Raw genomic sequence first — 25,604 nt, forward strand, 5'->3', positions numbered from 1 at the left:
TGATTTGTTTTTTACTCTGTCTGGTTATTAATAGAATGGGATTCTTCGGAAGTGGAGTCATTCAACAAATGGTTATGAGCACCTACTATGTGCCAGGCACCATCCTCAGCACTAGGGGTGCACTGCTGTCTGAGCAAGACAGACAAGGCCCTGCCCTCTGGGAGCTCACATGCTCCTGGGGAAGCCAGATAACACACATGCAAACAAAGAAACAGTATAATTTCAGACTGGCATGAAACTAACTTTTGAGCCCAGACGTAAATTATGAGAAGTAGTGAGTCTCACCAAGACCTGGAGGAGGAGAGGCAGGGAGCTCTCTTAGCTCTTTAAGCTGAAGACTTCATGAGACCCACGCAGAGAATAACACAAAGGATCCTGATCAGAAACACAAATTTATTTACTTACCCTAAACACAAAGGGACAGTTTTCCCACTGTCATCTCAAAACCTAAATATCAAATGGCTCCTGGTGGCCAAGCTCTCCTACTGCAGAGGTGTTTTATTGTTTCAACATTGTTTCGTTTGGTGGCACAGGTGTAAAAGTTAAGTTTTTTTAAACAGACATGAGTTTCCTGAAATAAGAATTAAGCTGAATAATGTAGTTAGGATTACTTTCTTTACTTTTACCTGTTCCCAGGTGCGACAAACTTTTACAGAGTAAGCATTAGAAGGAAGTAAACTTTGGTTAGTTTCTCAGTCCCCGCATGTTGCAGTTAGAAGTTATTTGAAGGCCTCTCTGTCAACCCAACACAACACAAACACCCTCGAGCACCTGAGAGGTTAGAGGCATGTGGCCGGCCTGTCTTCTGGTCTCTGAGAAATCTAGTTTTTCTCAGAAAACACAGGTCTCATGGGGCTAAAATCAAGGTGTCGGCAGGGCTGTGTGGAAAAGAAAAGAGGCGTATTCTTTTCAAATGTTTCAAGATATCTTCTCTTAAACCTTCAAAGCATCCTGAGAAAGCTGCCCATTTCTGGGATTTGCCAGGCCCTGCCAGTAAACAGAGACTTTTAACGAAGACTCTCTGAATGTTTAGATTTTTTTCTTTTTGCATTAGTAAGAAAATGGTCAATTTTCTTTTAAAATCTTAACACAGAACTAGCAGGATGTCTTCAGTATAGTTCAGAGCCTGAAGTTGCTTTTTATCCAGCAACGTTCCCTTTGTAGCACTCTTGCCTCTATCGGACACCTCTCTGCCCTCATTGCAACAGCCTGGCTCCTGCCGTGGTGGAAAAGGATAGATTTAAGCCAGTTAAATCCAGCTGTCCTGCTTCCTGGCTCTGTAACCTTGGGCAAATTGCTCAGTAACGCTGTGTCTCAGTTTCTTCATCTATAAAATATGGATTATGATAATACCCACCTCCTGAGGCTGTTAAAATGATTAAATGAGTTCATTCATACAAAGCACTTAGAACAGTTCCTGGCCGGTAGTCAATGCACAGTAAATGTCGGCTATTTACATATTATTGTCACAGCTAATGCATGCTTGCTCTCCTGCTTTTTCTTTTATCAAAACCAGCTCTCATAAAAGAATCTGCTACTGCTTACTGATCTCACTCTAAATCTGTTTCCCTTACCGGTGTGTCCTCAGATGAAGCCTTTTCTCTAACTGTGAAATTCCTGGTGCGGGAATGTGAGGCATTCCTAGTAGGTGAGGAGGTGTTTTCAGGGGCAGAAGAGTCTCCCGTTCTCACTGAACACAATGAGAACGGCACCTCCACAGGCCAAGGCTGCATATAAATGGAGGGAAATGAAATTCAGACTTTGAAAGGCATCTGAAGAGAGGGAAATGGAGGGAAATTATTTTTTATCCTTGAGATAAATAGCCATTTTGTGGAATGCAACAAGAAGGGTCCCCTCGCCGTTGTGAAGACTTGTGATGAATGTGTCCACAGAGATTCACCTTTAACAATGTCCCTGGGGGTGTCAACCCTGTCACTCTTACTTATATAACACTCGCAATCAGTTCACCTTGCCAACATAAAGAAATATATTGTTCTCACGCCCAAGCTTGTCACTTGATTTCAAAACCATCAGATCACAAATAAAGCTCCTCATGTGTTTTTTTCCTACATGAATCCAAGTGACTCAGATATTTTGTTATTCAACAAGACTACTACTGTGACTCAGGTGAAAGGGCTATTAACATTTCCTGAAGTCTCAAATCTGGAGTCTAAAATGAAACTAGTAATTTTATGGAATAACTTCTCTCTAAAATGAAAGTGTGTGTATGTCACCTGGTTGTCAAAATTCTTGCATAAATCTCAAGGGGAAAAGTAATGGTTTGGAAAGCGGAGTTAGGTACCTGGTGTACTTGGATCCAGATCCCAGCTCCAGAGTTTATCAGCCTCTATGACCTGCGTGCAGGTGGCATTACCTCTCCCAGTCTTGGCTTCCTCACTGGTGAAAAGGATACTATTAATATTACCAATCTTGTAAGGTTGCTGTATGTATACTATTTTGCAGAGTTCCTGGCACATGGCAAGCAGGTAGCATAAGGCTCTGTTTTGCTTCCAGCTGGAATGTCATGGTGCACTCAGATGTGGGGACATGATCTCCCTTCTGTAGGAAACCAGGGTTGCAGGCAGAAAGAATTCTATAGGAAATGGTATTTCTTTGGCCCTATTTTATTTTATTTTACTTGTATAGATTTAGGGGGTACAAGTGCAGTTTTGCTACATGGATATATTGTGTAGTGGTAAAGTCTGTGGCCCCATTTTAAACTCCACACTCTGGAAGGGTAGAAAGTGTCCTGGAGTGAATCCCAAATGCGGGTTGGCTGGAAAGGGTTGCTGGGTGGTCTACTGCTTCAGTGGCCTGAGATTTTGAAAGTTGGAACAAGTTTATCAACACTACTTTATGGGTAAGGGCTGTGTTTTATTCTATTCCTGCCCTCTTCTTTTATAGTAAAGATTTTGCTTTTGGTTTGCTAATTTTAGATCTAGGATTCTTTGGTTTCATGTCCTTTCTTAGCAAAGTAAAAAGTTGACAACCCTCTGAGGATACTGCTTCCCCCTCCATATTTTAAAAAATGTACTGGGATGTGGAATGCAAATGTTTGGGAACTACTTATATCGTTATCATGAAATTCTCTCTTTGATCCCCAACTTTAGTATCCTTCTCTGTCCCTTTGCTTCCCTAATGGGTATGGCCCAGGAGATATAAATAGACCAATTCTTTTTCTCCTATTGGGTAATATGAACTGTGACATTTTAATTAAGACAATGAAAAAAGGCACAAACGAACAATTCCAGTGTCCGAAATGACCATCCTCTAGTATTTTATTTACCAATGAACTTTCAAGAAACTGTCATTCACGACACTTACAAGATTGTGGTCTCTGCGGCATGTGGAGGTGCAAGCCAGGTGCGAGGCAATGATCACAGACCCCAGTGCAGAGCCTCCTGGAATCGTGGCTCAAGGAAGCCCAGGTAGAAAGACAAACAAGTGAGTGTTAAAAACCGGATGTGAAAGGCAGCAGAGATATTTTAAGAGAAATGAGTCACTTATGGAAGTTCTATAAAAGCAGGAAGGAATTAAACATGCATAGGTTAAGGTATGTTAAAGGGTCATGAGGAGCATGGGAAAAATGGCAGGTGGAGGTAAAAAGGCAGAGAAGTTATTTGGGGTTACATTTGGAGAGCAGAGAGATCACAGAAAAAAAATCATCATGTGGGTAACAATGGCATCTTGGATGAAGTGGAATTCCTTGGCGCTGTTTCCCCAACCTGTGAGGGGCTACATGTTTGTGCCCCCTTGTCTGGAAGTGGCTTCTCTGACTTACCCCACAGGGTGGGCCCTTGTCAACTGGGTTGGTGCAGAGATGCTGGGTCCTGGCCATGGATGAACCTGACCCACACTGGCCTGCACAGACTCTTACTCCTAAGCATTGATTTGGGATTTGAGAAACAGCCTGCTCATCCATGTGAACTGGTCTTTTGATCAGAAGCTTGGGGAAGACAATTTCTTGCCCCCATTTCTTGCCCTTGAAGCAGCAGAGGAAGGAGGTTTGCAGAGACAAAGAGGATTGAGGTTGCTGAGCAGAGAGCAGAGAGGAGAAATACAGCCAAGGTCTGATGTCCTAACAGTTCTCATTTGCAGTTTTCTCCAGAGGCCTGGTGGAGACCCAACTTGTACATCCAGTGACAGTTCAGACTTTTTTGATGGCAGAAACTGGCCCTGGCTATCCTAATCAATAGGGAATTTATTGCATTAGACAAAGGCTTGCAAAAGTGTGGCTGGATGATCAAGCTTGGGATGTGGGAAGAATTCCAAACAGAAAGTCACCACTGAAGTATGGCCAGTACCACCACTGGAGGATACCTCTGTGAAGAATTAAGAGCATCAGATCAGAGCTCAGGTCATGTGCTCACCCTCTGGCTGCTGGCAGTGGGAATAGCAAGTTACTGCCCTTCGACTTCCGTACTCTGTACTGGGGTTCTGAGTGCTGCCAGGGTGCTGTGGTTATACATCACACTCCGAACTTTGTGGTGTGAAACAACAGCAATCTTGTATTATTGCTATGCTTCATCATTCCAGGAGATGACTGCACTCAGTTACATGGTCTTCACTGAGGTTTCTTGTGTAGTCACAGAGAGTTGGTGGCTGTGGCTGGAGTCATTTTAAGGCTTCCTCACTCATGTTTGGCAGTTGATACTGGCTGAGAGCTGGGATCTCAGTAGGAGGCCATGGGCTGAAACACTGACGTATGGCCCTGCCAGGTGCCTGGGCTTCCGTGCAGCATGGAAGGTGGGTACCAAGGGTAAGTGCCCCCAGAGAGAACAAGGTAAAATTGTGTCGCCTCTTCTAGCCTAGCACGGAAGTCATACATGATCACTTTTGCTGCATCCTTTTGGTTAGAGGGGAGTCACTAGGCAAGTCAATATTCAAAGGAAAGGGAACTAGGCTTTTGATTAGAGGAATGTCAAAGAATTTGCAGACATGCTTTAAAACCAGAATTCTCTTGACATTAAAGAATCTATTTGATTTACTGAAAATAGAATCCTGGTTGCTGTAGGTTCCATGAGGTCAGCATATATTGCTTAATAAATCACCATTGTTTAAGGTAGTTCAAGTTTGTTTTAATTTCTTGTAGGCAAAGACACCCAACTGCAACATTGAACTTCAAGACATTTGCGCCCTTGAAAGAAGAGATTTTAAAAAACCTAGAATACAACCTTACATATAACATTTACTAAAATCAGACAACCATGCTTTGGGAAAATAGTGGGTACAGATTATAACATGATTGACCTATGATCTCAGATCCAAGCCATAACCCTGCTGGTGAAGATAGGGTTTTCCCTGAAGGAGGCAGAGATTCCTACTGTTAATCATTTTAGGAATAGGCCAATCTCCAGGTAACAAATGAAGACTCGAGAGGCTTGGGAGGTCAGCTGGGCATAGATCACTGGAACACGCTCTGGTGCTGGAGGTAGAGTTTCTTATTGCCAAGGTGGCAGACCATGGAATAGTCAGGAAACAGGCCTCTTCCGTGGCTCGAGGTCAGGTCTCAGCCTGTTCAATATCTGTAAATTATTCTCTGGTTTAACTTTTCTTTAATTTTCCCATAGCCAAGCCTTGTCTCTGATGTCTTATAGGAAATTATTGGCAATTACAGGCTAAAATGTACAAGAAAGTACAGTGTGCATTCTGAAAGCAGAGTGGTGGTGGTAGTGACCAACATTGGCAAGGGGAGCCTGTGCCACAGCAAAGGCAGTGATGGGCACAGTGACAAAGGCTGGAGCCAATGAAACAGAAAGACTCACTCCAGAATACACAATATGGCACCCTGGACAACTCTAGATGTATTTAATAACAGGTGAAAACCTGGGGAGGGAGGATCGCATAAACATCCAATACTGAAGCCAATAAACCTCAAACAAAAGTGGTTTGGTTTATATAAAATAGACCCCAACAGAGTGATACTCAGTTAAATACCAGTGTGATATTTGAAGATTCCTGCTTTCTGATTCTTAAGACTCAAATTGCTTAGACATTTTTCTTTCTCAAACAGGTGGGTGAATCTAACTTTTTGGTGTCTCTCTCAGACATCTGAGTTAATGCTGATAGTTAAAGTTGTACTTGACAATCCCTTAGGAAGCTGCCCCTCAGAGACTCACATGCTTCCTGGAGCCACTCCCAACATTCCTCAGCGTAGCCAGATTGCCACCCTTGCATTGGAATATATCGCTGATTCTTCAGTTGAGCTCCAGAGGTTTAAGGGACAGCTTGCATGAAAAATTGTTACTAGACTCATACTCACCATAGTGAGTGCCCATGAAGACTGCTACAGAGAACAGCACAAAGCCCAGCTTAGACACTAAGCTCTGCGAAAACAGGTGCCAGATCTGTCTTGCTTGCCAATGTATGCCTAGAACTGAGCACAATGAGTGACATGTAGATGACAGTTAGGGCCGACTTTGCAGGCATGCAACCTTAGACAAGGGGCCCTGAATTTTCATTTTGCACTGGGCCTCGCAAATTTTGTGGCTGGTGCTAATGACATTCAATAAATATGTGTTGTATGAAGGAGTGAGTGAATAAGGCCAGGATTACATCTCTACCCTACCCTTAAACTCTGGCTCAAGGTGAGAGCAGTATGTTTTTCCTTCACCTGAATCTAAGGGTCATCTCTCTAGCTCTCCTTTGCTGGTTCCAGACCGATCTTTTCCAGCAAGGGCTGGCAGTGAGATCCACCCACTTGTTTCAGGGGAAAGCTCTCCTCTATCCACAAGCAAGTGGTCTGACCCAATTCTGCAAAAGAACAATTCCCTAAGACTTTTCCTGGAAATTCTCCTAAAGGGGGACTATTTGGTCTTAAGTAATGGTGTGTAGGAGACATCAGTATTCAAGTCCTGGTTGGGCTTCACCAGATTCAGCCCTATACGTGTCCAATCTTGTAAAGAATTCAGTCTTAGAGGACCAATTTTTTGTGCTGATAACTAACTTTAATGATGTCAGACATCTTTGGTGCCTCTCCTATGTCCTCCTGACCTGTCTGGCTGGTCTGGCACTGAGCTGACAAACAGCTGTGCCCCGGTGCACCTGCCTCAGCTGTGCCTCACCTCCTGGGGCTTTCCTGGAGGAAAGCTCCCACAGCCATTCTGGTGCAAGACCAAACCTGGAAGTGCAAAGGCGTTAACACGCCCGGGGCGACACTTGGCCAAACAAGGATGGGTGGATACATGCTCTCTCTGGAGTGAGGACAATCCTGAGGCATGGGCTGCAGGTCCACAATTTGACTTCACTTACGTGATTCTGCTATTTCCTTAGGCTGAGTTCCTTACCTGATGTTAATATAATGGTTCTCAGCTCTGTCTTCCAATCCTTCCCATGACAGGAATTATTCTAGATATATCCAGTTCCAAGTTTAGCAGCTGTCACTGTCCCTGCTCTTCCTATTTAATTGAAGAGAGTATATAAGGAAAACATTTGAGTGAATCTGCTTTCATTTACATTTACACATACAATAGCAACTCATTCTTAACTTTGGTTTTGTGGAGGGATGAGGCTTTGCTGTAAGTTTGGATTTGAATCTGCTAGAGGCACCCTTTATTCTAAGAAATGTAAAGGAGAAAATAGGGATCAATGAGTCTGAAGCTTTCTTTCCAACAAGAGAATATATATCTCTTATATCTATTTCTATGCATATGGTATTAAGTAAATTATCAAAAAGTACGTACATTTAGCTAAGCTTAAGTGGGCAAAATAATTTCGTATAACAAACATGTTTCTAGATTAAGTGAATAAATGCAATTTCTTATAGCAATCATGTTTTATGAGATTCGTGCTCATCCCATTAAAGATTTAATTTGTGGGGATTTAAAAAAATTGTACTTAACTGTTTCATATCTCAGGAAGCATTTTGTTCCTCTCAGAAACTTAAAACAATGTGGAAAACCTGTTTAGATTTAATTTTTTTGCTTTTGATGGTTAGACTTTGTTCTGATTTTCCTTTTCTTTATTTAGAAGGGTAATAATATGATAATCTTTTAAAAAATAATTTTTTGAAGTATTATTAAAATCATATACCTTCATTAAAGGAAATTTGAGAAAGTACAAATAAGAAAAAAATAATTGGACTTCACGGTACCTACCGCCCAGTGACAACTACTAAGAAGAGTCTTGTATATTTCTTCCTATGTATTCCATTTATGGGTAGGTTTTCAATTTTTAGTTAGAATCACAATGTGAAAATTTTATAGGTTGCTTTCATTCCTTATTGTCATATGTTGCGGTATGACATATCAATTAAATTAATATTGATTTCTACCCGAATAAAAAATCCATGTTTACTTTCAAAAATTCAGAAAATAGAGAAAATTGTAAAAATAGAATAAAAAGTCAGTTTTAATTCCTGACACCTAGATATAAAATTACTATTGTATATTAACATTTTTGTATATTTGCTTCCTATATTTTTCCAAACATATCCATGTCTGTAAAGATTTTTTTTAAAAAAACAAAGTTGAAATTCTAATTTCGTAAGCTATCTTTTTTTCAACATGTTTTCCCATGTCATTACTTTCAAAATTGGCATTGTGATAAATGCATGTTACCGTGGGAATCTCATGGGCACTTAACCTGGTCTCTTTTGTGAAACTCTTAAGTAGTTCAAACACCTTACTTTTATAAACACTGCTTTAATAAACACTGTACTATAAGTAGACTATTTCTGGTTTTAGGTCTATTTTCACAGAATAGATGGCCACAAATAGAATTATTCTTAAAACAATAAAAATTATATTCACTTTATTAAACTGGTTTCTCACCATTTCTAAGCATTAATCTCTTTTCCGAGTAGTAGCGTAACAGCATTGAGGGTAGGGGCTACTTTTTGATATCCCTCTTTATAGCCTCAATGCTTGCAAAGTATTTTGCTCAGAGAAAGACTAAAGACACATTAATTATTGCCAACAGATCCCGTGATTTGTTCAATCTCATCCTTTCTTTATCATCAAGATAAAGAAAGAACCAGGTTTCTCCAAAGGGATTGGTCATGATGCCTTTTGAGGTTTTTATAAGCATCAACACAGTGGCTGAGATATCAGTACAGCTTCTCTCTTTTTCTTAACTGTTGTTTTTTCCCCCCATTTACATGTGCAGTCCCTACTGGCTGATTATAATTCTGCGGCGGTGGTGGGGGTTGGTCGTATGGGTCTTGGGGTTGCTGTTGGCTTTGTCATGGTTTTGATACACCCTCAGCCCGTGGCTTCTCATTAAGGTCTGTGTCAATTTTACACAATTACGTCCTGAGAGTTACTTGGGAAGGTGATATATAAAATAAAAAGCATGGAAAATCAGCACCACTGTGGTTGTAATCGGTGTATACCATGGCAACGTAGTAAGGATGATTTTCTTTTTCCTTCAGAGAGGGTTTTACCTCGGTAGCTGTCTACGTTCAGAAGCATCTCACAACCATCTAAAGAATATTGCCACATTTTGTCTCTCCATTCTTTCCTGATTGTCTTGGCTGAATTTATAATGGCAAAGAAATAACTTTTCTTAAATCAATCGATCAATCAACCAATCAATCTCTATATGGTTCTTCATGGCACGTGGTTTATCCCCTCTAGCTCCAGGGCTGGGTTCTCTGTGGCTCCTGCCAACACCCCCTCCCCGCCCCATGCCATTTTTCTCTTAGAAAACAAAGCCTAGCACTGGTGAATCTGAGTGGTTTGACCCAGGCCTGCATCCTAGTTTAAAAGATGCTAAGAAGTCGAATTCTGAATTCTATTAAAATAGCATGGAGAGGTAAAACTCATGACCTGGCAATTTCTGCAAATATAGAGAAAAGTATTCAAAAGACATTTGGCAGTCACAAATATACAAGATGTCCACTTTGCTGCAAACCAGGCCCCTTCAGGGGCAGCCTCAGTGTGAAGTGGCTGCTGGGTCAATGCTATATGCATACTAGGTTCTGAATAAATCTTTATTGAATGGATCACACTGGGACATTTATATTTTAATTCTGTAATTGCTACTTATAATAAGTGCTGAGTCCTTTCTCAACCTCCAAGTTGCTATTAGCATTTACCCTTGAAATAAACAGGTTAGTTTATTTTATAAAGGTCTAAAAACATTGTATACATTGGAAAACTTAAAAAATATTGTACTTTTTGCCAGGTAAAACTTAAAACAAAAATTCAAACTAGCATAAGATGATTATATTTTGGCTCCAAGACAGATTGGTTTCCTTGATTTGTGTCATCTTGCTTTGCAGAGTGTAGACAGTTCCTAAGGAGTTGCAGAGAGAGTATGTCAGATTCTGGAGTCACAGTGACATCTGGTGGAAAAAGGAAGGTTGCTCTGGCAATGAGTCCACATAAAACAAAATGAATGAAATACTTTATGGTCCTGTGTACACTGTAACTGAATGAATTCATCAACAGCTATATTGTATTATATATTACCGTGTTACTCTCTAAATGCACATTCATGCATGCATTTATTTATTCATTAGTTAATATTTGTTGAATACCCACTTCCCTACTGGTTCTACGATTATAGAAATGAAGAACATAGGCATGGTCTTTTTCCCTTGGTGCTTTCCCTTCCCTTAATAGGGAGACAAGAGTTCAAAACTAAATGTGCAAGGGGGTCTATAAAGTTGCCCTTTACAGGGGGCGGAAGGGTACTGCTTTTTTCTGGGTGGTAAGAGTGTTTAACGAAAGCTTCTGTCTTTGTGCTGCTACAACTGAATTCCTGAGTCTGGGTATAAACAACAGAAATTTATTTTTGACAGTTCTGGAGTCTGTGAAGTCCAAGATCAGGGCTAACTAAATGAGCCAGGCCAAGTCAGCACCAGAAACTGCCATCATGCAGGAATGCAGGCCCAATGTCACCAAGTCTCTGATTTTACAAGCTCAAGCAAAACTAAAAATATGATGTTGTGGAGTGAAGTCACACTATTTTCAAATATTGGTTCAATTAAAGCAAAACATTGTATGGGCCAAATAAAACATATCTTGGATCCAGTCAGTGGGAGGATTCAAGTTTTCAACCTAATAGAAGTGGTCACTGGTGATTTTCCTCCCTGACCTGCAGCCTCCAAATGCTCCCACTTATACCCCAGACTTCTCCCTTTTGCTGGCCTAAAAAGATAGGGACAGTCCCCAGTTGGATAAAGAACCAGAAACAAAGGTTGGAAATGTTCCATATCTGGAAATGAAAAGATGCTAAGCAGAAGACTTGAAAGTCCCCAAGCTGTCTGCACTTGCAGAACTGGTTTGCCTGCCAGGAGAGAGATTAGCTCAAAGGATACCAGGGGCTGGGGAGAGGTGGGAGACAGGAATGGTGAGAGACAGAGAGAGGAGAACCTCTGGGGCAAGGGGAAGCCAGGGGCATAGAGAGAGCTAAGTCAGTGCCAAGGCTGCAGGCAGTTAGCCCATTGTCCTCTGTCCAGATTTGATGGCACTGCCCTGTGCCCTGAGACTCTGCCAGCCCCTTTTTTCTCTGCCTTTGTATGCCCTTGTGTGAAGACCTGATGCTCGGAGGAGCACCGGCCATCATCTTATGGTGAGGAAGGGACAACCAAAGACTCGCAGGGGATCCAGTTGAGAGCCACAGCTTCTTTGAGCTGCCGCTCCAATCACGGCTCTGTCCCCCACCTCCATAGCACCGTGAGAGGAGACAATGACCCCCTGGCATGCAAGCCACTGTCAGTCAGCCCTGGAGCCAAGCGTTTCCTGTGCCATTTCTTGGCTCGATGAAACTGAAGAGGCATCATGCTAAGTGGGCCCTGGCTGAGGCAGGCTTCTCCATGATTCTCAGTTGCACATGTATTAGCGTTTGCACCAAACTAATTTTAAATGTCTAAGGGAATCTATTTCAATCACCCCTTGGTATACCATAGTCTGAATTTCTGAGCTGATTTTACCAGCCTCTGTGTCAGACACCACCATGGAAGCATGGGGGGTTAGTCCCCACGGGCAGCCTGTGAATGGGAGGTGGGAACTGGCAGGTAACGTCTTCCCCCACTGCCCCCCAGTGGACTCTCCTGTGTCATGGTTAACACAGCCTCTTAGAGGACAGTCCCCAGACGTGGAGCAACCGGTTGTGCTTGATCCAGAGCTGAGGTCAGCCTGGTGATGCCTCCTTGTGTGGCTCTTCTGCCCCCTCTGACCGGCCTCATTCCCCTTTTCCTCACTTTTGCAGTAGCTCAGTCTTTGTCTTAAACTTTACTTTAAAAAATCCAGGCAATGATGGTTCTAACCATTGTCATCGTTCTCCCCCAGGACACCTGCCAGTTTCCGCACATCTGAAATGGATGCTGCAGACTCAAGAGGCCGCATCCCTGCAGATGGATGCAAGTAGCCATGGTGGTAGTTAGTAGTAACGTTGAGCAGCAAGGAGCCACAGTGGTAGTTAGTTAGCAGTAATGCTGAGCAGCAAGCATCCACGGTGGTGGCTATTAGTAATACTGAGCTGGGGAAGTTCTTTAAGAGAAGTTTAGAAAGATCATACCCTTGGGCTGAGGAATTTCAGGGGCAAAGGGGCTGAATTGAGAAAGTCATGATAGGTAACATCTTCTCAGAGCTTAGGATGTAATTTATTTGTATGCACTATCTCTTCTCCTCTTTGCAACAATCCTATTAGGGAGGTTTTATTATTTTTGTCATCAAAAGAATAGTTTTTGTCCAACATCAAAACTAGGAAGTGGTGGAGGTATAATTTGAACCTAGGCAGTCTGGCTCTAGCACCCCCTCTGAGGGGTCCTAAACACTTTACTCATGCAGCAAATCAGGAGATAAGAGTTCTAATCTCCACCGTGAGCAGCCCAATCCAGGATACATCTGACTCTGCATGACGTGTGCTGATGTGTAAAGCCGGGTGCTTTGAGGTGTGGTCTCTGCAGCCAGTTTGGCCAGAGTTCAAACCCAGGCTCTGCTACTTCCTGACTGTTCTAGCCTTGGCCAAGTAACTTTGTCCTGCTAAAACTCCATTTGCTCACCTGTAAAGTGCTTGATAACAATATTGTGTGGTATGGTGAAAATGAAAACATTTAGCAAAGTGCATGCCACAGAATACATGCTGTTTTATATATTGCTATTATTATTATATTGCCAGTGCAAGGGAAGGGTTAGCCTACATGAACGTTTGAAGTCCCTTCCAGTCCTAAGATCTACAACTCTGAGAATTGAAGTGCTTCTCCCTCTGACACCCCCACCCCATGCTACTTTCACTTCCCACAATCGAATTACACCTCTTCAAAACTCAGGCTCCCTTGAAGCTCACCTTTCAGCCCAGCCGTTTCTTAATGAAAGACCGGAAAAGTCAGAACTTTCTCTCTCTGGCCTCGCCATGGGCTAAAACGCCCCAGATTGGCCCTGCCTTGCACCCCAGCCCCACTCCATGCCGCTCCGCACCTTCCTACGTATCTAGCCAAGCTCTTCCCATCCCAGCCCCCTGTGCCTGGAGTCCTCTGTTCTCCTCTCTCCCCATGCGGCTCCTTCTCGCCCTCTGTTAGCCTGGTGGCCAGCTCCCTTCTGCACCATCTCAGCACCACATTTGTTTTATTTTGCCCTTTTATGTCTACCTCCCCCTCCACTGTCTGTTTCTGCAGCACTTTTAAATGTAGCTCTGGGATGAATGAGTACCACTGACGGGGCATCTCTTAGGCGCCAGACCCTGTGCAAAGGTTTAACCCTAAAAAAACTTCCTTCATTCAACAAATACATCTTAAGCACACGTAAGCTAGACACAGGGAAGACACAATGTCCATGTGAGGACATCCAGAGCCAGGAGCTGCCTGAGGGACGTGGCGGTGCTTCAGCAGGAAGAGCACAGGGTGCTAAGAGCCCCCCGCACCCACTGAACCGGGGAGGAAATCGGGCCTTTGAGAGAAGAGAAGCCGTGTGTAGAGCAGCTCTCAAACTGTGGCCGGCGGACCCTAGAGTCCCTGAGACTTTTTCAGGAGACCCAGGGGGCTCCCTTTTCCAACCACATATTTGCATGAGGCTAGATTTTTTTCTTATATACAACTAAACAACCTATCTCAAGATAGTGAATATACAAGTACGTATGAGCATCTAACCTTCCATTAAGCCAGACTATTCGCCAAACTGTAAAACTACGCCGTTCTTCTCAATATTTTTTTTTTGTCTTGGAAAGTATAGTTACTTTTAATTTAAAATGTTTTTATTACTATGGACTAGGTTCTTACAATGATTTTAAATGAATTAATAAATACATTTAAAAATTGTTTTAATTTCTAATGCAGGAAATATAACCCACAGAAACAAGTTCTTTGGGGTCCTCAATAATCTTTAAGAGTGTAAAGGGGTCCCGAGGCAATAGAGAAAAAGAAAAAAAATTAAGAATCAGGAGGCATAAGTGTCACAGACTGTACAGGATGTCAGTGATTGCTCAGTGATATTGTTGAATAAACTAATACCGGTGTCCCCTCCTTAACACCACGGGAAGTATCAAGGCACGTAAACCTCACACCCTGTGTGCGAGGACATTCGTTCCTAGCTCTTGTTTGGAAGGGCAGAGTCTCAGTGCGCGCCTGCTGGCTGGAGGGCCGTCCTCCGTCCCCTCCCGTCGAGGTCCCCGCCCCGCCGCGCTGTGAGCCGCGCGCCCCCTGCTGCCCGCGGCGGGAACCCGCGGCCGCTCGCCGCACCCGCGCCGTTTGTGTCGGCTCACGAGGAGAGGCCTGTCCCTTTAATTGGCACGTACCAAGTCCTTCCAGGTTACATTTCCTCCCTGAGTCTTAGCCGTTGGGAATCATCGGTCAAAGATCCAATCGGAGGGGACGTGAAGACGGCGTTGTGTTTTGGGGGAGAGCCCTGGGCCCACGGGGAGCGAGGGGGCTCGAGGGAGGAGCGCGCCCCTGGGCCGTCCCCGCCGCGCGCCGTCGCCCGCTCCCAACATGGCGGCCACCATGAAGAAGGCGGTGAGTGGGGCGCGCGGGGCGGGGGCGGCGGCCGGGCCCGGCCGCGGGAGGCTGGCGGCGGGGGCGGGGGGTGCGCGGCGCCGGAGCCCGGTGTGGGGCCCGGTGTGGGGCCCGGGGCCCAGGCCCCCAGCCCTGAGGGCGGCCCGGCGGCGAGGCCCGCCCGCGCCCGGCGCCCTGAGCGTCTCCTCGGGCACCGGGCCAGCGGGGGCCGGGCGGCCGCGCCGGGACCCTCGGAGGGCTCCGGGCACCCCTCGCGGGGCTGAGGCGGCCCCTGTGCAGCCCCAGGACCTCGCGGCCCAGGTCGTGTCCTCGGGGTGTGGGAGCCGAAGGTCCCATTGACTGCGGGTGGCTTTTACACTGGGCGCTTTGCCCGGCAAAGCCCGCGGGCAGGAGCTGCTGGCACCGTCGTTTACGGTGAGGAGGCGGAGGCCCGGGGGGCGCAGCAACGGGCCCCCGGCCCCGCGGCTCGTCGGGCAGAGCAGGCCCCGCATTCTGGGCTGCTCAGGCCGTAAAGCTCCGGTGCCCGGCGCGGAGCCGCCCTCGGCGTCCTCCAGGCTAAAACCAGCGATCACTGGGGATGGACGGTGTGCCAGGGCCCGGCGGCCGTCGTTCCTGTGTCATCTTCCCAGCAGCTCAGCAAGTGCATGGGTTTCCCCCACGTTGCAAATGGAGAAACTTAGAGTGGTTAGCAGCCCCAGAGTGACTCCGCTAGTAAGAAGCAGAGCTGGAGTTCAAACTCATGCTTCAGCATGTTTTTCCCAAAGCACACCTGTTTAACAACTAAGCAAGCTAAACTTCCTTTTGCAGTTTATAATCCCGTAAGTCTCCCGAGATGCTCAAAGATACCTAGATAGAAGAAAAATAAAATGGGGATGAGGGCAAGGAAATAACAGCTGATAATAATTGGGGCTTTACTGTGTGCTAGGCACAGTTCTGAGCGCGTTGCATGTGTTATTTCATAATCTCTTTTGGGGAGGGACTGTTTTTAATTCTTATTTACCAGGTGAGGAAACTGAAACACAGAAGCTAAGCTAGCATTTAGACAAAGGCATTCTGACTCCAGAGTCTGTGTTTTTAACTGCTGAGGGGTTCTCTAATGAGAATCCCCTGGCTGAAGGGATTTGCATTCCAGGTTTTGTGCATGTTTTGTTTCTTTGCACTTTTAGCAACACATTAGAACTTACTTCTTTAGCTCTCCTGTCTAGTACCACATAGTGTATGCCACCTGTCCCTGCCGTAGGCCGACCACCTGTCTCAATTTGCATGACATGAGGGAATGCTGGAACTGGGGAAGCCTCGGTCAACTCAGGATGAATTGCTCGCTCTACTGGTCTGTCATCCACAAATTCTCATTGAGTACCAGAGTAGGGTCTAGGGCCAAGGTGATGCAGATGAGTACGAAACTTGTGAGAGTCTCTTCACCTGTATTGTGTTAAATTGGGCCCTCTGTTCTTAGTATGGTCTTTAATTCCACAGAAGATAGAAGTTATGCTTCATTCCCATTTTACAGATGTGGAAACGGAAGTGCAGAGAGGTGAAGTGAATGTCGAAAAAGTGGTAGGATGATTTGAACCCTGGACTTCGATTGCAAAATTTCTACTTACCAACCTTTTTTCCCCTTTCATTCATTCAGTAAATTTGTTTTGCACATATAACATGGCACAGTCTCAGTTTTAAGTGGCAATAACAATGGTGACCAGTAATGAAGTTCTTACCCGCTTAGCCTCATACAGTCATAGAACTGGGAGCGAGGCAGGCATCAAATAGTCACACAGAAAATGAAAGTTTCCAACTCTGATGAGAACGATGAAGGAAAAGTGCTTGTGAAATGAGGGCCAGAATGAGGTCTATTTTGAGATAAGAGAAGGCTTTCCTGAGAAGGTGCCATTTAAGTTGAGATCTGTGAGATTATGTAAGGAGAGGAAAGGAAAGTTGGGTAGGGAGTGAGGGCTTCCAGCGAGGAAATATCTTGTGCAAAGACTCTGAGAGCGTTTAATAAAAGGAAGGCCAGGTGGCAGGTAGTTAGGGGAGGAGAGATTGAACCATGGTGGGAAAAGAACATATAGAGGTATAGCAGTAGCCAGAACATAAAGGATCTTTTTTTTTAGCTTAGGAACCATTAAGGCTTGTATTATAGATGCAATGTCGTCCTGTGGATGTTTCCAGTGTTATGAACAATTCCTGATAGGTTAGCTTACATGTATAGTTTTTCCTTCTGCCCTCACTAGGAGAAAACATAACAGGCATGCCACCGAGTGAGAGTGAAATATCAGAGGGCTAGCCCTTTGAATTTAATAAAGGTACATTGTTTATAATCTGTAGTACTTTACATTTGTAAAACATACCTTCCAACTGGTCGTGCCTTTGCTGGGGTGGTTTAGACGAGACGATTCAGTCTTCTCTTCTTTAAAGTTCTGCTTTCTAAGACCTGATTCTTGGCCATGAGGGGGTCTGCACTCTGTTTGATTTCTTTTCATTCTTCCACAGAGAGGCCATCTTTGACCTAAGGAAGCCTTCTTTACTCCCCAGTTTCCAAAATTTCAACCCCTAAACTATTTTATTTTTACCATCACATTTATCACCATCTAACATTATCGTGTGCATCTTGTTCTGTGCCCACCTTCTCCGCCAGAACACAAGCCTGCCAGTGCTCGTGAGGGTGGGACTGTGGCTCTCTTGTCAAAGTGCCTGGCACACAGGAAACACTAAGTAGTTTCTAAATGAATGACTGTGTGCATGAAAGGTGAATAAAAAAAATACAAAGCTAAATCTTATATTATAGGACTAGGTGGAGACCTTTTAAAAATAAAAGCAGACTGAAATTGGCCAGAATTTTCTTGTGGGGACCCAGCTGTCAGTGCGGATTCTGTGGGTAATACTCAAACTCAGTGTGGGGCTTGAGTGAATATGGTTCATTTCTTTCTATAATCCCATAAGATTTTAGTTCTCAAGAAAAGGGTATAGTCAGAGCCCAGGAAATTTTAATTTTCACCTTAAATCTTGAGCAGTCATGTTTCTCTCAGGCCTTGCAGAATTTCCTTCTAGATCTGTTCTCCCTTTGTAATGATTTTTGGTAAACAATATTCAGGAAACAAAGTGCTTAGCTCACACTTACTGAAAGGTGACTCCCTCCTCAGGCCTTATGCTGGGTACTCATTTTATCACCCATGTAAGGTAAGAACTGGCTTCTGCATTTTACGGATGAGAAACCAGAGGTGGTTGCAGATAATTGAGTAATTTGCCCAAGGTTCCTGATTGCTTGGCTTGGAATCCATTCTGTCTCTTTGCACCCCTCTGTGCTGCCTCAAATACTACAAAATAACTTCTTCCTCGTAGAATTCTTGTGACTTTGTGAGTGGTAGTAACTACATCTGGCTTCCCTCAAGGCAGGAGTTTCTAACTTTTTGGGGTTATGGATCCCTTTGAGAGAATCTGATGAAAGCTGCAAGGATCCTTCCAGAAGAATGTATATACTGTAGATGCCATTTTGCATACACTCTCCCTGTAAATCAACCTCTCGATGTCCATCGATCCCAGTTAAGAATTACTCCCTCCCTGCCAAAATGTAGCTTCAAGAAACGTAGGAGTGTTCTCGAACAGTGAGATTTAAACAGAAGCCTCTGCTGTTAGTCATCGAAAGTGCTGACGTCGTACTTTCTGCTGTAAACAGCACTCCACTGGGCAGCATGCAGTTGTGCCAGTGCATATTTGACTCTCACCAGTGTTACCCCTTAACCCCCAGGGGAAACCACGGGAAGGAAATGGACACCAGGGGACAAGTGTGAGCTGGTGCCTGCCGTTTTGGTGGGGCTGCAATAGGAAATGCTTGCTTTGGAAAGATAGAGAGCAGGTAGCCAAATTCTCTGCCACTTTTCAGAAACTGTGTATATTTGAGTCTGATCAAGCATGATTTAGATTCAATTTCAGCAACCTCAGATATGTGTCAGGCCCTGTGCTAGGTCCTTTCACGTGAATCACCCTGCTAAACCCCCACAGTGACAAAAGCATCTGTAAATACTATAAGGGTATCAGGGGCTCAATAGTTAAATGAAATGGCATAAGCTCTTCAGCTAAGGAGAAACTCTTTAGAATTCTCCATTCTCTATTTGCTTAGGGAATTGATAGTTCCCATAGGCAAAATGATTTGAATGCCAAGATTATCTACATGTAGACTTTCCTTTGGTTTTTTTAGTGTAGCTCAGTGTTTCCTAATTTCTATATTCATAAAAATTATGCTCAGGGTGGAATACTCAAAGTTATGCGTAGCATGATGTAAAGGATGTTTTCAAGCTATCCTCTCGGTCTCTGAGGGTGGGCGTGATGCCTGTGAAGTTGTTCACTGGGAGAGGGGAGGGCTGCGGTCTAGGTTCTACCTTTGTATTCTGACCACTGAGCTCTGTATTGCTTGACACTGCAAGTTGCCCTTTAACCTCTGAGAAATGAAAGTCCACATATCTTATGTCATTGCTCACAAGAGACCAGGTATAGGATGGAGTGTGGATATTGTGAACCCATTACTATTATTGCAAAAGACCTAAAAATAGTCTTCCAATAAGGACTACTTATACACACACACACTTGTCCTCTTTTAAACTATAATCAAGTGCTCTTGTTCCTATTTTATGAATTAGGGGAAACCCGAAAGAGAGTCTGGTTTTTTGTTTTGTTTTTTAAATATATAGGATTCCTTTGAGAATCTGATGAACTCTGACTTCCTGTTGCCTCTTCCAAACGTGCATAAGTCTGTGTGCACGTGCAACACACATACACTCATGAGTGTACACATACACTCACACATACACACACTTTTGCATTCAGTTTCCAAGCATTCATGGATCTCTCTGTGGACTCTGGAGCCAAACTACCTGGGTTGAAATCAAGTTCCCCTGCTTACCAGCTGCGTGGCTTTGGGCAAATGTAAACTCTCTGTGCCACAGTTCTGAAGGCACATCTTAAGTACTACTGTCTGTAAAATAGTAGTACTGGTGAGCCTACTTTTTAAGATCAGTTAGTTGGAGGATGAGTAGAGATGATAAAGTACTTACAAAGTTCTTGGTGCATAGCTCTCAATGTTAGCTACTATTTTTATTATTTCATAAGCTACTTTTGTCATCTAAGCACTCTAACATTATTTGCAGTTTTGTAAATTTAGTCACAGAAAATATTTTTTAATATTAAACATTGAATTTTCATCATTTTGTAGCAAATTAGACCTCCTTAAGGCATATAAACAGGGTCTGTATTAAAATGAACACAATTTTTACCATGAATGGAATATAGCCACGGAAGTGCATAGTGACCATCTAGTCAGTATGTTTGTTGGGTTAAAAACTGTAGAAACTCAAATTTCTGATTGCCACAATAAATAAGCTCGTGCAACTTTTGACTCTAAGAAAATAATAAAATTGATATGAGGAATTTACCAGCATTATTTGACCACATAACTTTCTGTTTCCTGGGTTATCTTGATGAAAGAATGTTATAACTTGAGAAATTCTGTTCTAGGCCCAAAGTTGGATAATTTTTTCTGTCTTTTTTTAGAATTTATTAATTGATATTTGAAATGTTTTTGTAGCTTAGGGGTTATTCAGTAGAATGTCAGAAAAGGTTATAGACTTAGGAACAAATCTTAAGCTGGTGGAGCAAAAAATAAGGCATTTGTTTATGTTTTATACCTCTTGTGATTCTTGACAAAGTGAAGGCAAGTAGGTTATTATTTTAGAGCGATATAAAAAGCTGAGCTATAAGTTCTTCATTAAAAGTCTATAAAAAATTAAAAACTTTTTTCAGGCTGCAGAAGATGTCAATGTTACTTTCGAAGATCAACAAAAGATAAACAAATTTGCACGGAATACGAGTAGAATCACAGAGCTGAAGGAAGAAATAGAAGTAAAGAAGGTATTGACAATATCTTATTTAAGAAAAAAAAAGTTCTTTATACTGTAACTACTTAAAACTGAATTCAGTTAACAAGTGATTATCTCTCTCTGGACTCAGCTGCAGATAACACGATCCATTCGAGTTAAAGGAGACAGTCAGTTTTCAGGGGCTGTGAGATAACTCACAGAATCGTTGAGGGGTTTGAGTCTGGGATGAGGTTCCTGGAACCACACCTCCCAGAGAACTTGGGTGGCAGTGGAACTGCTGTTGCCTCCACAACGAGGAAGCTGCCCCCGCAGTCCTAGGGACACTGGGCTGCTGATGCCGCCACTGCCATCTACCGCTGTAAACCGGAGGCCTTGTGCCCAGCCTCTCTCCTCATGCAGCTCCCCTGAGTTGAAGTCCAGTTCAAGTGCATCTGATTGGTGGAATTTAAGTTATTGTTTACACCCTGTCACATGCTGGGCCAGCATTCGTGCTTTGCCGTGCCAGTGTGATTTACTTACTTAAGCCTATCAGCAAGCAAGGCTGGGCAACGTAGGTAGGTTTTTTTGGCTTTGTTTTTGTAGGAAGGCAGAATTCACAAAGTGGAACATTGTTAAAATAGAGCTTTGGATATCTGCTGTCCACCACAGGGTGCTTATGGTAATCTAGGAATATGGAGAGGACAATGTGTTATTTCGTTTTTAAGTGCTTCCTAATGAAATGTCATCTAAAAATGTAAGAAATCAAAGTCTTATTTTAGTGTGATAATACCTGTGTGAAAGGGTCCCTCCAAGAGTCCCCCAAATTAAAGTTGGCTTTTGGCTTCTGTCAGGGCCTTTTGAATACATTTTCATTGCTGTTTACTTTTATGTTTATAGAAACAACTCCAAAATTTAGAAGATGCTTGTGATGACATCATGCTTGCAGATGATGACTGTTTAATGATACCTTATCAAATTGGTGATGTTTTCATTAGCCATTCTCAAGAAGAAACACAAGAAATGTTAGAAGAAGCAAAGGTATGTTGAAGTCTAGTTCTTAAATTAGGATTTATATCATCATAAAGAACATGTAATTGTAGATGTAAGGAAATCGTGGATGCCAGCTAATGTTGAAGGGTTTGTTATGTTGTCCCAGGCATGCTCTGAATGCTTTGCCTGCATGATTTTATTTAATCCAAACAATGACCTGCTATTATCCTAATGTGGAGATGAAGAAAAGAGGCTTAGAGAGATTATGGGATTTATTCAAAGTGACACATAGACTGTGGTCTTGCTGACTCCAGAACCTTGCTCTAAACTAAAAGTATTTAGAAAATACAGAATAGAAAAGAAAAATGCCCTATAATCATTACCCAGAGATAACCATCCATAATGAACATTTGTATGTATTTCTTTTATGTTCTCTCCTTCCCTCCCTCTCTTTATGTAGTTTTGATTCACACTTTGGGTAATTAATGTTCTAGTGGGACTGTTTTCTTGTTCTGTTTCATGTTTTTTTGTCCAGCAGATGCTCACTGGGAACCTGCTCTAAGCCAGGCACATAGGCCTTAAAAACATTTTTTAATGACCGTTTCACATTCTGTTAATGGGCATTGATTTGGCTGGCTGTGCTCTTACTGTTAGCATTAATTTGTTTCCCATATTTTGCTAAAGTAAAATGTTGCAGTGCACATTCTTACCTGTAAGTCTTTGTTCACATTTAGCTCATTGTTTTAAGGACATAATGGGAGAAGTGTAACTACTGGAGAGAGTATGGATTCTTTGACAGTACTTGAGACATTTGATCCATGGTATGAAATTACTGCCGAGTTCACATGTCCTCCAACTGTGTATGAGAGGGGCAGTCACACTATTTACGACGCAGTTAAACGTTTCCTAATACTGTTTGCTTAATTAGCTTGAATATTACTTCACATGATAGTTTCCCTTCTTTAAATGTCATAAAAAGCAAAACTTCCATGAATTAAACCCATAGATGGTAAACTTTCGAAAGAACTAACACTTTTACTCCTGGGTCTTAACATGCAGAAACATTGTATGTCTCCCTTATGTTTAAATTGTTTCTTTCATAGTCAAATTTTGTGATTTTTTTTTTTTAACCATTCTAAAATATTTGTGTTGGAAGTTTTTCATAGTTATGGTTTCTGTGGTTATTGTGAACCCCCCGGTGCCCCATATGCACATAGGTACTGTACCTTTATTTTGATATTTATTCATTCATTCCAGGAAGTATTTATTGAGTGCTGACTCTACACCAGGTTCTGTCATGTACTAGGGATGTAGGGGACAACAAAACATGCCTGGCCCCTGACTGCATGGAGTGTATGGTCTAGATGGAAAGAAAGAAAATTAAACAAATCACACTAATAATGAGTGGCAGGTGATATGAGGACAGGGGCAGCTTTAAGAACATACAGCAGGGGAATCCACACTAGTCTAGATGTCAAGAGTCAGGGACAGGTTTTCTGGGAAGGCGATGAGACAACTACTGAAGAATAAGTGGGTGTTAGCGAGAAAGGGGATTCAGGTGTTCTAGCCAGAAGCAGCAGCATGTGTGAATGGTCATAGAACCGTCGTGGTACAAAAATAGGACTGAAAGTTTTATTTGCTGGAGTTTTGGGAGTATCTGAAATTGTGGCAAGATCTTGGAGATCTCTGTCTACTGAGCTGAATAAATTGTACTTAGCAGGGGTCAGAAAGCTTTCTGCGAAGGGCCAGAAGATAAAAATACATTGGTCTTTGTGGGCCACGTGGTCTTTGCCACCGTTACCGTGAAAGCAAGATGTGTAAATGAATTTGCAGGGCTCGGTTCCACTAAAACAAGCTTCAGTCTGGATTGGACTGTGGGCTGTAGTTTGCCCACCCCATCCTAGAGCAGAGAAGACCCTTTCAGGGCTTTTAAGAAAAGAGTAATGTGATTGGACTTGTGATTTTTAAAATAATTTTCTAGTATCTTATTTTACTTATTAATTAGGTTTTCTAGGTGTAGAAATTTATTTCCTCTTGATAATTATACATTTCATATCTATTTCCTGTCTTGTAACAGTGATTCTTAAACTTTGGCCACATATCAGAATCAGAATCACCCACAGGGCTTGTTAAAAATTCAGATTGTTGGGCCTAACCCAGAGAAGTTCTAATTCCGGAGGCCTGGCATAGTGGCCCAGGATTATATTTCTAGCAAGTGCCCAGGTGATTTCACCCCTGAAACCACTCTGGGAGCCACACTTTGAGAACCATTGGCTAGATTTCTAAAAGAATGACGGTTGCTAATACTGCCTATTTTTTTGTTCCTAATGTTAATGGGTATGTCATTTGTATGACTTTATATTTTCTTTGTCATATTTAGGAAAAACTGTTTTGATCCTAGATAGTAAGGAACTTCTGACTTTTTTTTTTCTTTTTTGATACAAAGAATATATGTTAAAATTGATTTAATCTGTTAATGAGGGAAGCATTAGGATAAAACTGGTTGCAGAATTGGAGAGACTAAGTATAGATAGGTATGTAAATATGTCTTTTGGAATTATATATTTTTTTAAATTATAAATTGACAATTTATAATTGTAAATCCTGGGGGTAAAAAGAGATGTTATAATTTATGAGTGCAAATGTGGAATAATTAAATCAAGATACTTAACATATCTATCACCTCAGAAACTTGAACTTCTGACATTTCATTAGGCAAAACTGTCTTATAAATGAGGCTTTCATTACCACTCTCTTCCAAAGTTTGGCTCCAGAGGCCTCAAAGTTAGTGAAAATATCTGACAGATTTGGACCATAAGTTATTCTTAATTATTGGTGGCGGTGTGAGTTTTTATCATTTCCTCTAGTTTCATAGCTATTTTCGTGAAAAGTTGGAAGAAACTGTTAGAAGCCAGGCGGGCCCATGATAAACTGTTTATAGAAGTCTTTGTATTTGGTTCTTTCTTTATTAGGATATGGTAATTTAGAAATTAACTTTCTTTTAGCTGTTACATTTTTCAGATCAGCAGAAACTGAGAAAGCAAACTTGATTTATCCCCTGTGATAAGTAAATATGGACCATGAATTAAAAATGCCCACATTCAGACTTTTGATTTAGATCTAATTATCAGTGTTATTTAGCTGCCTGTCCAAGTTTAGAAAGTTATTGACCTAAAATCCTTTCCAAATATTGTTTCAGATACAGATGCTGAGAAACCATCCAATTGAATAGAATTAATTTAAACTATTTTTTTTCCAGAAAAATTTGCAAGAAGAAATTGACGCCTTAGAATCCAGAGTGGAATCAATTCAGCGGGTGTTGGCAGATTTGAAAGTTCAGTTATATGCAAAATTTGGGAGCAACATAAACCTTGAAGCTGATGAAAGTTAAACATTTTATAATACTTTTTTTAATTTGTTTAATAAACTTGAATATTGTTTAAATTGATAATTTTCCTTCAAATGACATGGAAAAAGGAAAACTCTTTTTTTAAAATTTTCATTTATTTAATGGAAACTTGCCTATTTTCACATGTCTTGCTTATTTATTTTATATTTTTAAAAGAAAACAGTATTCATCTATGTATTTTGCATAATGATTATGTCAAGTCTAGGGGCTTTATGTCATGTTATTAAAATCAGTTAAGCAATCCTTTATGTTTCTATATTATCATTTAGAATATTTGTTGCAATTTTCATATGTAAGAACTTAACAGTTGTGTCACGTTTATGTCTGGTTCTAATTGCTGTCCAGCAGTGGTGACAGCACCGCAAAAAGATGTGCAGTCCTGCAGCTGTCTGCTTATTTCACAGCTAAAACTTTGTCGTAGACTTAAAAATAGATGTGTGTATATTTTACTTAAATATATGTT

The 25,604-nt window shown here is 42.2% G+C and overlaps 1 protein-coding gene across 1 annotated transcript; it reads left to right on the forward strand.

Annotated features, from left to right (window-relative positions):
* The first annotated feature begins 14,611 nt into the window (after positions 1 to 14,611).
* Positions 14,612 to 25,387, forward strand: PFDN4 (prefoldin subunit 4). Its single transcript, XM_045528451.1, has 4 exons — positions 14,612 to 14,896; positions 20,687 to 20,794; positions 21,640 to 21,780; positions 24,992 to 25,387. The coding sequence occupies exons 1-4, from the start codon at positions 14,873 to 14,875 to the stop codon at positions 25,121 to 25,123; spliced, it is 405 nt and encodes a 134-aa protein (XP_045384407.1). The 5' UTR covers positions 14,612 to 14,872; the 3' UTR covers positions 25,124 to 25,387.
* Positions 25,388 to 25,604: the final 217 nt, after the last annotated feature.

The sequence above is a fragment of the Lemur catta genome, chromosome 17 (assembly GCF_020740605.2).
Source record: "Lemur catta isolate mLemCat1 chromosome 17, mLemCat1.pri, whole genome shotgun sequence".
Lineage (NCBI taxonomy): Eukaryota > Metazoa > Chordata > Mammalia > Primates > Lemuridae > Lemur > Lemur catta.

Bases quoted from the DNA above. Each gene is read 5' to 3' on its own strand.
- PFDN4 (XM_045528451.1), top strand. From the start codon at position 14,873: ATGGCGGCCACCATGAAGAAGGCG. The intron at 14,897-20,686 runs GTGAGTGGGGCG...AACTTTTTTCAG, and splicing joins CGGCCACCATGAAGAAGGCG to GCTGCAGAAGATGTCAATGT. The intron at 21,781-24,991 runs GTATGTTGAAGT...TTTTTTTTCCAG, and splicing joins AAATGTTAGAAGAAGCAAAG to AAAAATTTGCAAGAAGAAAT.